General features: G+C 42.6%; 1 protein-coding gene across 9 annotated transcripts in view; it reads right to left on the reverse strand.

Moving 5' to 3' along the window:
- The window catches only part of RBM33 (RNA binding motif protein 33), a 114419-nt gene that overhangs the window by 39238 nt on the left and 58470 nt on the right, over nt 1–16711 (reverse strand). For all 9 annotated transcript variants that reach the window (XM_057549616.1, XM_057549615.1, XM_057549612.1 and 6 more), the window contains one exon: nt 16483–16541. In XM_057549616.1, the coding sequence (XP_057405599.1) occupies nt 16483–16541 (59 nt within the window). The remainder of the gene's footprint in view (nt 1–16482; nt 16542–16711) is intronic.

The raw sequence follows: 16711 nt of genomic DNA on the forward strand, positions 1-16711 counted from the left end.
GAAAATAAAATTTTACATTGTCTGCCCTCTGGCTCGTGGCAAGGTTTGACTGGTCACGCTGCCTCCGATCCGTGCAATCTGACTACGTAAGTTAGCAACGGTCACCTCAGTAAAACCCCGTTTCAGCTATACGGCGTGTTTTCCTTAAACTAATTTGATGTATACCTGACTGTCCCTCTTCTGGAGGGGGGAACACCAAGAAGGAGTTTCGAACAGATAAATAAAATACAGAAGGGACAGATAAGATTCATTAACATCACCACAGCCTAAAACAAGCTATGGGATGTAAAAGGTAAAAGAAATCACTGAAATTTAAAATCTTTTAAAAATGAAAAATATACGTATTTTTCATGAGGCTTTAGCTTACAAATAGTAAAATATTAACACCTACTTGAAGACAGAAAACATTTTCAGCCTTTAAAGTGTATTAAGAAACAACAGCTCTCTTCATATACCTGTGCTGTGATCACTTACAAGCAGGTGTATGTTAGCCTGCATCAGGTCACTAGGGCAGGGTTTGTCTGGACACGGGTTTGGTGGGGTAGGTCCCAGCCAGGGAGCGAACAGCACCACGAAGCCTCAGAAAAGCCCCTTGGGTATGGAAGTGCCCCACGGCAGGGGGACTGCTGCACCAGGAAAGGACCTCAGGCCCGTCCGTGTTCTGAGAATCAGGCGGCAAGCTGAAAGACCGAGTTGTGAACCTGAGCCAGCGCTGGAGCAACCAGCAACCTGCAGGTCCGTCTGCTGAGCTGGGCACGGGGTGGCATCAGGACGGCTCCAAGCAGGACAGGGAGACCTGGGGGATGATGGCTTGGTGAAATGCAGGGGCTGGGACTCGGTGGGTGCTACTTGCTGTAGTCACCTGGATTCAGTGTCAATTCTCTTGCTTCTCTGGCTGGTCTGACAGCCCTGGGGGATCTTGGTGAGAGACTCAGGACCCGCGTAAGAACCCAGGCCAGAGCCTGAACCAAGGCTCAGGTCCGGGCACCGTCAACCAGAGCGGGAGATAATCCTTTCTACTCACAAGGATTCTCAGCCTGTGTGTGTGCAAGCCCATGCTCCTGACACACACACTCCCACCGTAGTACAGCGGATAACGACGGCAGCGACTGGCACAGAATTCACACAAGTAACCCTGTGAAGCCAGCGTGAGCACCTGCTTCACAGTAAGAAATAATGAGGACCCAGGCGTGACGGCAGCAGCTTCCACCACCTGTGGCTCACGCACTGCCCGCCAGGCCCTGTGCAGAGCCCCTGACCACCTGAGCTCATGAACGCACAGCACAGTGACATCGGGGGTATGTGTCCTACTTCACAGCCAAGGAAACTGAAACTCAGGACATTAAATAATGTGTCCAAGGTGACACCATTCTATTTTTTTTTCTAAATCACAGATTTCAATACCCAAGAAAAACAAGTTAAGATGAGGTAGGGGAAATTTCATTCCATATGGTATAAATCTTGTCAAAATGACTAAATTTGGGGATTTTAAAAACCATACTTTCCCCTGACTTAGATATGAAAATGATCGTCTAGCACATGAATTCTGGAAACCATCACATCCCATACAAGCTTCCATATACTACAGATTTCTTCAGGAAATGTTCACTCTATACTTCTGTTTCAGCCAAAACGTGAGCCCTCTCGTAAGCCCTCATTATACAAACTTCATTTTCTCCCGTCCCTCCTTCACTCTCTCACCGACCCGTCCGTCCTGCAGCCACACTGTTTCAGGAGACCCTGCGTGCACGTGGGCCCCAGCGCCCCGCTTCTCTACGGCTGCTGAGTACTGCTGGGTAAAACTCTCCGTACGCTGAATCGGACTCACTCTAAGTTTCTATTTACTCTTTTCTAAAAAAAATAATAAATTTATTTATTTATTTATTTTTGGCTGTGTTGGGTCTTCGTTGCTGCACGCAGGCTTTCTCTGGGGGCTACGCTCTTCGTTGCGCTGCGCGGGCTTCTCACTGTGGTGGCTTCTCCTGTTGCAGAGCACAGGCTCTAGGCTCACGGGCTTCAGCAGCTGTGGCGCACAGGCTCAGCAGTTGTGGCTCGTGGGCTCTAGAGAGCGCAGGCTCAGTAGTTGTGGCGCACGGGCTTAGCTGCTCCGCGGCATGTGGGATCTTCCCGGACCAGGGCTCGAACCTGTGTCCCCTGCGTTGGCAGGCGGATTCTTAACCACCACGCCACCAGGGAAGCCGAGCTTCTATTTACTCTTAGCGGGCCCAGCACTGTCCCTCACAGTCTCCCCTCCTCCTGGCCAGCCCTCCCACTGCCCAGGACATTCTCCCTTCTCTGAGCATCTTCTAGTCCCTCAGCCTCCTGACCTGCCCTCTCTCACCCTCCTACCAGGTAAGATGCTTCCTACCCACCCCACGTCAGGTGTCCCCCTCCCCTCCTCCCCCGCCAACAGTGCTCTCTGCGTTCTCGCTTCCTTTCTGTCCCCTCCACTTTCATTCAGCTACATCTACAGAGAAGTTTCTGGCATGAATCATGTGTTTGTTGCTAATTTTTAGCAGCAGTCTATTTGTTAAAAATATTAATTCTCATTCTATTACTGCATTTGGTCAGATTTTTCACTTAAAAAATAGGAACAGGACTTCCCTGGTGGTGCAGTGGTTGAGAATCTGCCTGCCAATGCAGGGGACACGGGTTCGAGCCCTGGTCTGGGAAGATCCCACATGCCGCGGAGCAACTGGGCCCGTGAGCCACAACTACTGAGCCTGCGCGTCTGGAGCCTGTGCTCCGCAACAAGAGAGGCCACGATAGTGAGAGGCCCGTGCACCGCGATGAAGAGTGGCCCCCGCTTGCCACAACTAGAGAAAGCCCTCGCACAGAAACAAAGACCCATCACAGCCAAAAATAAATTAATTAATTAAAAAAAAAAGAAAGGAACAGTATGCTGAATTATAACAGCAGTTGAAAGTATTATGCTACTGATTTGTTGACAAGCTTTCAATCTGAACTACAGTCAGCATACTTCAGGACTCATAAACTCATTAGCTGTATCAGTCACCACTATGCTAACGAGTTGACAAAAAAGGACAGACACAGGGAGACGGTGTCAGAAAGGAGGACGGGAAGAGTAAAACGCATTTTCTCAGAAAGAGGGAAAGTCCTTTGGGGCTATTTCCACTTAGCCTTTCACTACTGTGTTGGATGAATAGCTAGAAAGCAGCATCACTCGTTGTGGGAACTTTTACTAACTTACAAATGTTTCGCCGATTCCCATAAGGGGTAAAGCAAAACTTAACCTCTGTTGTTCAGAACCACTGTAATCACAGGCCCCAGTCCAGCACTGCTCCTGCACCCCAGCTCGGCCCACTTCCACTTCTGTCCGGTGTGGGTCACTGCAGGACACATGGGGTTTTGCACAGTGCTGACATCGGCACTGCCAATACCTAGAAGGCAGAACTCAGCCCCGTAAGAATGACTCCTGAACTGCTCCTTCACTCAGCTTCACGGAAGCCAGGGAGTGACTGACTCCCTTTGCCTTACTTGCCTGATTCTGCTCACAATTAGAAGAAGCCTGGAAAAGCGTCCTGACTTTTCTGTCTTGACTAATAAACACAGCTTTCTTCATTACTTAACATGTGAAGCCCCGATATTTCTTACCACTTTTCTTAGCAGGCTCGCATCAGGCTGGGAAAATACTCGGTTTCTTCTGAAATCTGTAGTTATTTGTAAATTCCGTGAGTGCATTTTAGTGCCACAAGCCTCACCCCCTGCTGATGAAGCTCTGGCCGGCACTGGTCACGTGGCTGCTGCAACAGGGCTCTTTATAACCTTCTTTTCCTCCTTCCATTAGACAGTTAATTTCAAGTCCTCCCAACGATAGGTTTTCTCATTACAGATAAGGCAAAATGTAAGTAGAAAAGTAGACTGGCTTCCCTCCACTGTAAGTAGAAAGTCTGCTAAATTTTGATTTTTACCTTGCCACAGGCTGAGATCAGGGAAAGTATTCACCCCTTAGCCCCTTCATCCTTTTCTGAAAAGGAAGTAGGGGGCTTCCCTGGTGGCACAGTGGTTAGGAATTCACCTGCCAATGCAGGGGACACGGGTTCAAGCCCTGGTCCAGGAATATCCCACATGCCACGGAGCAACTAAGCCCGTGTGCCGCAACTACTGAGCCTGCAAGCCACAACTACTGAGCCCGTGAGCCACAACTACGGAGCCCACAAGCCACAACTACTGAGCTTGCACGCCTAGAACCCGTGCTCCGCAACAACAGAAGCCACCGCAACAAGAAGCCCGCGCACCGCAACGAAGAGTAGCTCCCGCTCACTGCAACTAGAGAAAGTCTGTGCACAGCAACAAAGACCCAATGCAGCCAAAAATAAATCAATTTTTTTTAAAAGTTAAAAAAAAAAAAAAGTAGTCACTGAGTTACAAGAATAAACTCAAAGAGAGACTGATAATTTCAAGTTGCCTGAGAACTAAGTACATTACTTCTTGGGTCTCTAAGCACTTTCAGATTTCCTGGGAGATTATATTGAACATTCCTAACTTCTAAAGACATTTTTTGGTATTAAACTGAAAATAACATTGGGATCATAAATCTTGCCCCCTCTGGCATTTTAATATTGTGATTTTCATCTCTTCCCCAAACCTTCTTCCCTTTTACTAATCATCCATGTGCTAACTGCACATACACAGGCATTCAAGTGTTAGCAATACAGAACAAAGCCCCGGAATTCTTTCTCCATCAGTAATATTTAACTAGAACTTTATTCTTACTTCCAAATGACCCTCTATTATATAATATATAGTATATTATATTGATATAATTATACTATAATATAATTACAATTAATAAATGTATCAGCTTCTGACAATTAACGTGTTTCCTTGTAAGGTGAAAGACAAATCAGCACAGATCTCCTTCCTGTGCTCTCATTCTGAGTTCAAACCGGAAAGCCTTCACAGAACAGGTATTACCAAGTCCTAGTAATTTTACCTCCTAAATCTCCCTCAAGTCCACCCCTGCCCCTCTCTACCCTTCACCCACAGAGCCACGAGGGCCGAGACCACGACTGTTTCATTCACCAGTGCATTTCCACGCTCGGCACAGAGCTTGGCACAAAGACGCCCATAACACGTAAGGGATGGATGAACTGCCTGACTCTAAGGCGAGGGGAGCCAGGCCCCACATCTAGTGGAGAATGCCGCAGCACGCCCAGCAACCGGCTGCCCGGGAAGCACACGGTCAGGGAACGGCTGAAAGCCTCAGGAAGCAAGCAGGGGAGGGTGGACCGTGCTGACCAAGGCGCCGGCGACCAGCCCCGAGGCTCACGCGCCGAGCGGACTCGGAGCACAGACAGGGCAGCGGGACCAGAGAGCAGCCAAGACCGACAGACCCTGACTCTCCAACCTAACTGTAGGAGAGAATTTGCTGTAACTTGTCCTGTAATGATGTAACATAATTAGAGAGGAAAGGTGACGTGAACCTGGAGACTCTCGTCCTCACCCTATGACCACGCCCCTAATTTTAGAAGAATGAAACTGAGGTGGATAGTGGGTAGGGTACACTTCCAGCACTGCTGTTCAGGAACACAGCCCAGGCCAGTGTCCCCATCTTGCCTGCAGATCCAACTGAAGAACCATGCACCTGTAAGATGAATGAAGCCAATACGGCCTCATGACCAAGTTCCTGGCAGATGGCGTGTGAGCAGAAGTGAGGTGGGCTGGTTCCAGGCCCAGTCAGTGAAAGACAACCTCCCATGAATAATCTGCCCTCTTTCCCCACCTGCCAGAGGGTGGAGAGGGAGGCCCCTGAGGGCCAGAGGAAGATGCCCAGAGGGTGATCTGAGTGAGAAATAGGCATCCCGGTGGCGCTGTGAAGTCAGTCCACTCTGGCTGATACTCCCACGCTGGACGCTCTGGGGCCATCGCCGAGTCTCCTTCACTGGGCCAGCACCACGTGCCCCAGGTGCTGCAAATGCCGTCCTTCGCCAAGGACTGCCTGACATGGCCACGCACTCTGCCCTCTGCCCCAGGATGGACAACTTACGCTCCAGAGCCCTACCCTCTGGGGATCAGGCCAGGGCTGGGGACTTTTACCTGAAACCCCATCTTACCCTGGGGCACCACCTCCTTCCTATCCTGCATCCCCTGTGCCCTTACCTAGTCCTGGGCACCTCAAATGCCCCTCCCGGGCCCTGCTGCTGCCCACCTAAGGCTCAACCCACACTGCTGCTGCTGCTGCCAATTGTGCAGAGAGCTCCTCTGCTGTCTCCCTCAATCCTGCCAACAGCCCTACAAGGGAGCTATTGTGTTCACAGAAATCTTTTGAGCACTTAAATCACCTGCACAAAGCACAAGGTTAGAAAGCACAGGTCACCTATGTCCAGAGCACGGACACGTACCCACCATGCTATCTACTGCTTGCTGGGAACAGCAAACGGCAGGGACTTACTTTCACATCCCCTTATCTGTCCCAGTGTCTTTCAATCACATACGTATATGTAATTGCGTGAGAGTGTGTGTGCGCTTTAGAGTTAAGAAAACCAGTAAATACTAAATCCAGTCAAGTCAGACAGCCATGGACATTCCACGGCTGGCCTGAATGGCTAATACAAATTAGCAGTTCTTATCTGATCAACCTGAGAGACTGATAAAGGAGGGAGGACCAGAGATGCTATCCACAGCTTAGAAAGAAATAGCTGACTCAAGCTGAGTAAACAAGGAAATTTCTGGCTTTGGAAGTTGGCTCAATAGAATAAGAATGGAAAAAGAGGGGTTTTGTGGGCTTAACCTTGAAACTAAGTGACACTAGCAAGGTGTGGGAACCTGGGACAGCCAGGTGGAAGGCAGCGGGTGCCAGTTAAGATCATGGCAGCTGACCCGCAGGCCCCCAGGAAGCTGAAAGCCACCCTGAGGTGTACAAATGAGGGAGGCCGACCCTGGCAAAGAGACAGCTTTAATGATAAATGCAGGCGTACCCAACGAGGAAGAAGCCCATTTCCAAGAGGGCAAATGCCTATGTAAGAGGATTAGAAAGTAGAGGGCAGATAATACAAGATATTATTCTGAAAGAAAGACAATGGCTGATACATGAAATAAACCACAGTGACAACGGCTACTTCTCTGGCGATGTCAGACCATGCCGGACACTAGGGAGAAACCATCTGGGAAGATAAGTGGGCCCCTAGTTGCCTCTATTTGCCTCAATGGATAACAGAACTTGAGAGTCTGAATATGTAAACAAACTGAACAATTTTCAGCTTTAAGGTCCTAGAAGCTGCTTACTGTTATCAGTATTGGCTTTATGAAATAAAAATTTAACAAATAGTAGGTATCATTAAGCTCACAATACCATTTTTCCTCATTGTTTTCTGTTCTGTTTTGAACACAGATGTCACTTTCTTTTTCTCGATTTACACAACTTAAATTCTGACCACAAGTTTTAGCCACATGGAAAAGACTTCCCATTGCTTACCTAGTATAAATTCTCACTTCTTCCTTAGTAACAGAAGGACAACACTGTGCCCAGCTAGAAGACCACCAATCCCAGCCTGTGACAAGGCGAGCTGGCACAGTTGGACAGGGCCTCCGGGAAGGCTCACTAGGGGCTGCCTGACCCTCCTCCTCTTTCAGCCTGAAACTTGGGTAGGGGGAAAAAACGGATCTCTGATAACAACACAGAAGTGCTATACCCACCCAGAAGAACTTTCTTTTTTATGCAAAAAATATGACACTCAGTTTGTTAAGTCACTATTAACTGAGTTTTCCGTTACCTGCAGCCTCATTCACATCCTGACTGATAAACCAAGAAACCAAGTTTCTTTCATAAATACAGTGCCAAGAATCAGGCAGAACCAATAACTTTTCCTTTAGGGGATGAAGAAACTCAGGTTTACAGAGTTAAACAATTATCCAAAGTTACACTGTCAATAAATAACTCAAGACACGAACCCACATTTTCAGACTCGTGGTTTATAAATGCTCTTTTTCTCCCCTCGCGCACTGCTTCCGCTGCGGCCAACCTATCCTCAGGTAATGCTGAATAAACCGTCGTTCCTGAGTCTGGCGTTCACTACCTAAATTCTCTTGATGCAATCATTCATGTAAGAGCATCTGCCATTTCACAAGTAGAAAGGATAATAAATGACCAACTCTCTCTAGAAAATGAAGAATTATTTTAAGACTGTTAGTGAGCTGTAAATACCTCACTTAACAGAACTTTTAGGACTACCGTAATTCTGCCTTTTGAAAGAAAAAGCTACCATAATCCTTTCAAATAACTGCTCTGTTTTGCTTTTCTTTATATCCCTTTAAAAGTCCAAGGTAAGAAATTATCATTCTCCCACATATAATTCTTATACAAATTGTACTTTCTTTTTTGCATCTCTTGTTAATTATGTGATGTTATCTATGTTGATCCTATTCAGGAAGAACTGATAACTTCAGTTACAAAAAAAGAAAGATGAAAAACTTTGCATAAATTGCTTAGCACAAAGTTAATCGTATAATGCAAAGAATAAAGAGGCTCTAACAGCTATTATGTGACTTATCAGCTTCCCTGAAAGGGTCAGTTGGTATATTTTAATAAGACTAATTGAATACCTTAACAATGTCATTGAAACTTCATGAATCTTTCAATAAATTACAGCCTCTGCTACAACGTGTTTTCATTTATTAATCTCACTTAAGATGCAAAGAACTATACAAGAAACCAATAGACACTTGAGAATGCCTCTCAGTTAATTCTGATTAAATGATGGGTTAAGTGCAAAGAATCAAGACCACTAGTGACCCACGACGTAATTAGAATTATAGCCCATTGTCACAATGTTAATCCTCTTATTTCAGTATTTTCCAGAGATTCTTTTCTTTCAGGTTATGCCCTGTTTAAATACCTACATTCATTTTCCTAGAAGATACTCGTGTATTTGCAGATGCATTCTTAACATTCTGAAGCACCATATACCCAGCAGCAAGCGCTAGGTTTCACACTAGAGGTGGCGGGGGGAGGAGGAGGACACCACATGAACTTAAATACGCTAGGGTATTTAAGGTTACTGGTTCAAGCAGTGAAGCTAGAGCAGGCACTGCAAGTTATAACACTGTTACTTTAGTACAAAATACTGTTTCCGATGAATCTACTGAAGACTATTTACATTTTTTCATAAAACGAAAAACGTTTTATTCCTATACCTCACCCCTCCACTCTCCTCCGTAAACAAGCTCACCCAGTGTCAGGCCCTACCGCGGTAAACTTCTCCACTTCAGCACTCCTGACAGTCACAATCTTACATAGTTATGATTCATCTTACCAGATCCAATTATTTTTACCCGGTTTACTGAGGTGCATTTTAATATTTAGAGAGAAAGGGAGAAGGTTCAGCATGATTAAGAGACGCAGGTCGCCTTGCTTCAAATCCTACCTCCTGCACCCAGTTATGTGAACTTCAGCGATTTCATCTTTCCAAGACTCAAAGTTTCCCTATCTGTAAAGTGGAGAAAATGGTACCTTCATGAGGTTGTTGAACACAAGCTTTGAGCAAAATCTGGAATATTGTAATCACTCAATAATGTTCTTCATTTCCCACTGGTCGTCAATAGTATATGCTCTAGGAAGACGGTATTTCCTCATTCGATAAAGGACTAAGAAAGCAAAGCAGCGGTTATCAGCTTTATTGACTGAAAGCACACAGTCTGTCTCAAAATTCTCATCTGAATATACCTACCGTATGACCCACAATCCCCACTCCCAACTATTCACTGACAACTATGACCAGAAAAAATTCCAATGTCCAAATGGTGACTGGGCAGACAAACTGGGCTACATGCGCACAATGGAATAATGCTGGTCAATAAGAAAGGACAAACCACTGGCAGGGACGACAGACGGGCTGATCGAGCCTCAACTACACTGTGCTGGGAGCAAGAGGCCAGGCTCGAAATGAAGCATGCCATGGGGTTCCATTTATGCGCCACAGCTGGAGGAGCGGGAAGCAGATCACTGGTTGCCAGGGGCTGGAGTGGGGAGAGGGGCTGCCTACCAAGGGGCAGCACAAGGAAGTCTTTCGGGGAGACGGAACTGTTCTCTATCTTAATTGTAGTGATTACACAACTGTATGTATTTGTTAAAAATCAGAGTGTACATCAAAAGGACAAAATTTTTAAAGTTTAAAAAAATTCAAATCTTTTGGAAGAAGTGCTTTCAGGTACTTTAAAATAGGGCCACTTTCAAAGTTTAAACAGAACTATGGATCTTCAAGGACTCCTGGAAAAATAAACATTAAAAAAAAAAATTTGGTGTGCTTTGCAGAACAAATCAGTAAAAACAGGACAGAGATTTTCTTGGCATGGAAGGAGTTCTAAGACTTTGAAACTTTGTGTTATTGTCAACATTTCATTGGCTGAGTTATTAAATTACAGATGGGCAAGTCATACTCAAAGTTCAAGTCTACTATACAATGAATGGCACTATGTATCTGGGAGGATTTATGAAAGGCATTCAATTCAATGTAACAGTTTTACTTAGCCGAAAATGAAACAAAATAGTGCATCACACTTTTACAATGCAGTTTTTACACTGTGACTTAATGGCTGGACTTTACGATCTCAGTGAGTATTCCCTGGCCTTGGAGTTACTGCTGTGGATGCCCACCACCCTCTCTCCACCCAACGCACACACACTTGCTGACAGGACAGCAAGTCAAGTCAACAGGGCACTGAATTTTATAACCACCACATTTAATAGCCGTTACCACAGTGCTTAGCTGCTCCTGTTGCTGCTGCAGATGGGAATGCACTGATATGATTAAATCTGATGGTATGATAACGTATGGTAATCATGATTAATCAGAAACCCACTAGCAAATGGAGGACGTTGGGTATTATGTCACCTGCATTTTAACACGCATTCTCTTGCTGCAAGCCTGACAATGTTTGACAGGGGGAAGGACCTCCTCCCACATTCACCTGCTAGTACTCAGAGATCTGATAAGAGAAAATGCGCATCATTCCTTACCCATCTTAAGTGCTAATAATTACAAGGCACTGCAGGCAAGTTGTAAAGACAGTAAAAGGGTTCAAAAGAAAGACTTCTTTTTCCTAGACGGAATAAGGCCTGGACTCACATCTGCAAGGGCCATCATCAGAGAGCACTGTAACTTGATGCCGCAGTCTCATCAAACATGACTTGCATGAAATGCCATACAGAGTCCATCCAGGAGGCGTCGATCACCACCACCTGGTACCATGCATCCGCGTCACACGGAGACACAGTGCAGTCAGACCCACCCGTGAGGTGCTATAACTACACAGTAAGCACAAATGGCAATTTCATTTACTGGGTCTACCTAATGAGGTAATCACTAAGGAGACTAATTTAAACTTAGTGTGGTAGTCTTTTTTAAACATAACTTTTAGTTTTAATTTAAACAAAGATCACTAGGAAATTATTCAGTAGCCAAATTACTCAGTATTTAACTGGCTACCCTGAAATAGCAGCATTTACCAGAAACACCAATGCAAAATGAATGACTAAGCAGGTTTTAAAATAGCCTAGGTCAAGAATCTTCACAATGTGAGTTACTTGAAATTTATCTGTATGCTTACCTGACACTGAAAACACTTTTAAAAATATTATTAATCAACACTTCAGTGTTGCTTTTTCAAGTGGACAAAGTTTAAAATTTATATAATAAATTTATTTTTTAAAAAAAACAAACACACACACACACACACGAGAAAACCACAACTGTCCTGTGAAATCACACTCAAAGGTCGTGGCATGAACAAAAATGCTTCAGGAGTGGACTGCGGGCAAGCAGGCGGCTAGATGGCAGGATGGGGCAGAAGAGGAGGAGCTGAAATGGAGGAAGGATGGACAGTCACTCGATGGCCCCCTGATCTCCTGAGGCATGTGCCTCCTTCCTGTGCCAATCTGCTCTTGTAAGTAGTCGCTATTTCTAAGGTACATTTTACATTCAGCAGATTAATATTCTGATATGAAAATAAGTATGAAAAAGATTCATTCTCTGATATGCTTGCTATCAACTGAGATATACTTATGATTCCAAAAAAGATTCATAACTCTGATGTGAAAAATTAACATAGTCCTGGGAATAAAAGCTTAAGTGAGAATAAAGCACTAATGGCTATATCTGTAACTAAAATTAAATACGTGAATCTAATTTTTAGAAACCTAAATTACAAAGCACTTCACTAAATTCCATAAACAAAGGAAGAAGGGGAAAAAAATCCCATCTGGATGCAAAGACTAACATGACAAAAGAAGTGCTGGCAGTGAGCTTAAAAGCTTAAGCAGTATTTTCTAAAATGATCAAAAATAAGGAATCCTTTTCTTATGATATTTATTACTTTGACATTCAAACCTTTGTTTCAGAAACTGTTTATTCAATTCTGTAAATAAAATTCATTAACAGGAAATAAAAATATTAGTATTGCTACATTAAGTGTAGCCTAGAATACCATATTTTGGTCTAAGATTGTGATTTTAAAAAATAACTGAAAATAATTCTATAAAAAAATTGTGTTTCATATTAGGTTGTCTGGAGTCCTCTGTGATTGTTTAATTAAAAAACTGGATGTGTTATCACTTAGTACAATTTCTAGGCATACTAGTTCTAAATTAAGAATTTCTCAAGTTTTCACAAAATTGTCAAACAAACTGGACCATTAAGAAAGTAAAGTTTACCAGTGTTGGGGAAGAGAAGGAATATCTTAGCATTAATACCAACTGTATCCTAATCCCATTAAAACTGGGAAATCTAGTGGTACTTCTGTCTACTGCCTGCCTTTTTCACTCTTTAGTCAACTGGGTAGAGCTGAATTCTTGTATAGTTAAATGTGGATAATGTAATTCTATTGTGCAAATTCATTTATGTATTCTTGAAAACAACAATAAGTAAAAAATGAAAGTATACACCCCTTCTCTACACTATTAATTTTATGTAGGTTCCTAATAAATAGCAAGATAACTCAATATTAAATCCCTGTATACACTTATTCAACAACTATTTATCTGGACTTCTGTGCACGAGGCCCGGAGTCAGGTCAGCTCCACAAGACACAGGATGCCTGGGACTCTGTACAGACATGAATCGGGTCCTTACATCAATACAGAATGAAGCTGTGAACAAGACCATGATCTACTCTAGGAGCAATGGGAATTCATTCAAGGGGCTTAGGCTGGGAAAAGACAAGATCAAAATCAACTTTGCTTTGCTCAATACATTTCTGTAATTCAGATCTTTTTGTGTGCCAAGGAAGCACACTGATTCAAACAGACCCTATGATGAAACTGAAGTTAGGTTTCCTAACATGTTTTATCAACGTGTGTGTGTGCGCGTGCTCGCATGCGCATGTGTGTGTGTGTATAGTCATTTTACAAAGCAAAATTCAGTTTAACAAATAATGACTGAAGTCCCCTATGGAAAAGTACCAAGAAAGGGCCTGCAGGGCACATTGCCATCAGTAAGAAATTGCCAAGGGGCTTTGTTAAGCCACAACAGTACTGTCTTCAGGAGGAAAGTTACGCTCCAGTGACCTATGCTTATACGTTTTATAGTTTAAGGACTAGCTCTGTGCAGAGCATTCTGCATAGGAGAAACTCACTCAATGGTCACAAAACTACACCTACATTGATAAAAATCCAAGTATAATCTATTAGCAGAAAAGGGAAAAAATAATTTTACTCAGAAAAGATATATGCACCCCAATGTTCACAGCAGCGGTATTTACAATTGCCAAGACGTGGAAGCAACCTAAGTTTCCATCAGCAGATGAATGGGTAAAGAAGATGTGGTACATATATACAATGGAATATTACTCAGCCATAAAAAATGAAATTTTGCCATCTGCAGCAACATGGATGGACTTGGAAGGCACTATGCTAAGTGAAATAAGTCAGACAGAGAAAGACAAATACTGTACGATACCACTTATATGTGGAATCTAAAAAATACAACAAACTAGTGAATATAACAAAAAAGAAGCAGGACTCACAGATATGGAGACCAAGCCAGCGGTTAAGGGCGGGGGAGGGGGGGATTTTTACAGGGGTGGGGAAATGGGAGGTACAAACGACTGGGTGTAACATAGGCTCAGGGATGCACTGTACAACATGCGGAATATAGCCAATATTTTGTAATAACTGTAAATGGAAAGAAACCTTTAAAATTACATAAAATTAAAAATTAATACTCATAAAGATATTTTTAAAAAAAATTTGGCGTACATATGACAGGAGATGGCCTAGAGTTACTCTCCCTTCCCAACAATATTTTGATGGACTTTTAAAAAACCTAACACCTCTAATGTAATTTTTAAAAAATAGATTCCACATCCGATTGTTCTCTCTAAAGGAGACTGATTGCAGAAGTAAGTAGAGCACTGCATTTTCAAGATCACAAGTTTACTGTAACTTCAGCTTAAGAACCAGCATTTGGGGCTTAAAGATACATATTGGCGCAGTGGTTAAGAATCCGCCTGCCAATGCAGGGCACACGGGTTTGAGCCCCGGTCCAGGAAGATCCCACATGCCGCGAAGCAACTAAGCCCGTGAGCCACAACTACCGAGCCTGCGCTCTAGAGCCCGCGACCCACAACTACTGAGCCCGCGTGCCTAGAGCCCGCGCTCCGCAGCAAGAGAAGCCACTGCAATGAGAAGCCCGTGCACCGCAACCAAGAGTAGCCCCCGCTCGCCGCAACTAGAGAAAGCCCGCGCGCAGCAACAAAGACCCAACGCAGGCATAAATAAATAAGTAAATAAATAAAAGATACATAATAAACAGCGGTAAATATTTCTGAAATTATATCACACAGACAACTAATTTCTAGGCCAACTCCTTCCCATCACCCCCACACACATCCCACCTTAAAAACAGTAACAAAACATTACGCCTTGCAGAAACTTCCAAAAGCAGTTCAACAATATTTACCACCCTCAGAGTACAATATAACTTAAAAATAAGTTCAATTTCTCACAAAGAAATTCTGTTTTATTATCCTCTTGTAAAATCCTCAAGTATTATGAGGTTTGCTTCTTCCAGTATCAGATACAATTATATCTGTACAATCAAAAATTATAAGTAGATAAAAACTGCAAATGATTATTCTAATTTTATATTTATATACATTACTTTATGATTTAAGCTACAATTGCTTTTTCACATCAAGTTTTATTGCTATATTGCAAATAAAACATAAACACAAGTCCAATGAGGATTCTAACACAGAAGCTCACAACCCTGAAAATAGCAAAAAGTACATTTTTTAAAATGTCAGTGCTTTACAATAACTAGCAGTTAAATTACTTCACCAAAAGAAATATATCTAATGACTAAAATCATACGTGCTTATCCTTGGGTAATACAATTAATAAATCTTAGCTATTTAGGCAAGTGCTTCAAATACAGAATTGTACTCAATAAACATCACCTAATTTTTAAAAATAACTATTTTTAGAACTTGGTAAGTAATTTTTAAAAATTAGCTAATACAGGGTATGAAACCAGTAAGAATCAGTTTCAGAAATCATAATTCATAAATAATAATTACAAATCAAGGAATTTTCTAAAAAACACTCTGAACCTTAAATCCAATACTGATTTTTTGACTAATCATCTGACTACACATCTAGATATCCTTCATTAAAACCTTTTTGCTAAATGCCCCACATAACTATGGTATCTACTGAAGCATCAAAGCTAGAGTCAAATAGGTCATTTAGGCATTTCCTGGATATCAGATTGTTTAGCCTCAACAAAACTACATCTGTTTTACACACAAACTACATTACCATGTTATGGTCTGGTCTTTGTTTCCTCAAAATCGTTCTTAGAACATGTTCTCACTGATTTCACAAAACCATGAACTAACTACAAATCAAACCAAAAACTCAAGTAAAATGAAATTTACTTATTTAAACAGATATAACTATTTAATGGACATTTTTCTTCTACTTAAAACATGTTAGAAGAATGGATAAAGTTATGGGAACTACAGGAAAGTGTGGGGAGGAGTGTTTTCTCTTAACGATATTTTAAAAAGAAAACCTCCATTTTAAAATATAAAACCAATGGCTCATGAAGACTTCTGAGGGTTTTTTAAAAACAAGTAGACATCTCATTATTATTCCCTAAAATTGCACACACATACCCGTACTTACCCAAATGCACATGTTCCCCCCACACACACGATAATAAAGGCCCTTTTTCACTTTAACATAAGGCAATAATAAAATCAAAATTCATATTCTTTAAGACGAAAGGCATTCTACTGATGATCCTGATTCAACAATTTTACAGTTAAACAAAATTAATTCCATTCTCAAAAATCCATTGACCTTAAGCTTTTAACAAACATTCTCCACTGCAAAAATTATTGTCAATATTTACAAATCCTTGAACTCATATTTAGCTGGAACCACTTATATTTGCTATATTAATATTTCCTAATAAATGTGTGCGCATCCCTATCAGGGCAGAAGGAGCAGCTGCTACTCACCGGGAACCTCTGGGGTCCCACAGCAGGTCTCGGCTGGCTCGGGACCGGCAGCAAGGGCACTGCAAGAAAAACACCTTTCATTACCAACACATCCAAACCCACCAGAAAAGGAGTGCAATGTATTAAGCTTAATAAAAAACATATACTATGTGTATAATACATATAATAAGTTTACACTTAAGCTAAGTGCTGAATATTTTTACAATTCCATAAAGGGAAAGGGGAGAGA

Source organism: Balaenoptera acutorostrata, chromosome 7, assembly GCF_949987535.1.
Source record: "Balaenoptera acutorostrata chromosome 7, mBalAcu1.1, whole genome shotgun sequence".
Lineage (NCBI taxonomy): Eukaryota > Metazoa > Chordata > Mammalia > Artiodactyla > Balaenopteridae > Balaenoptera > Balaenoptera acutorostrata.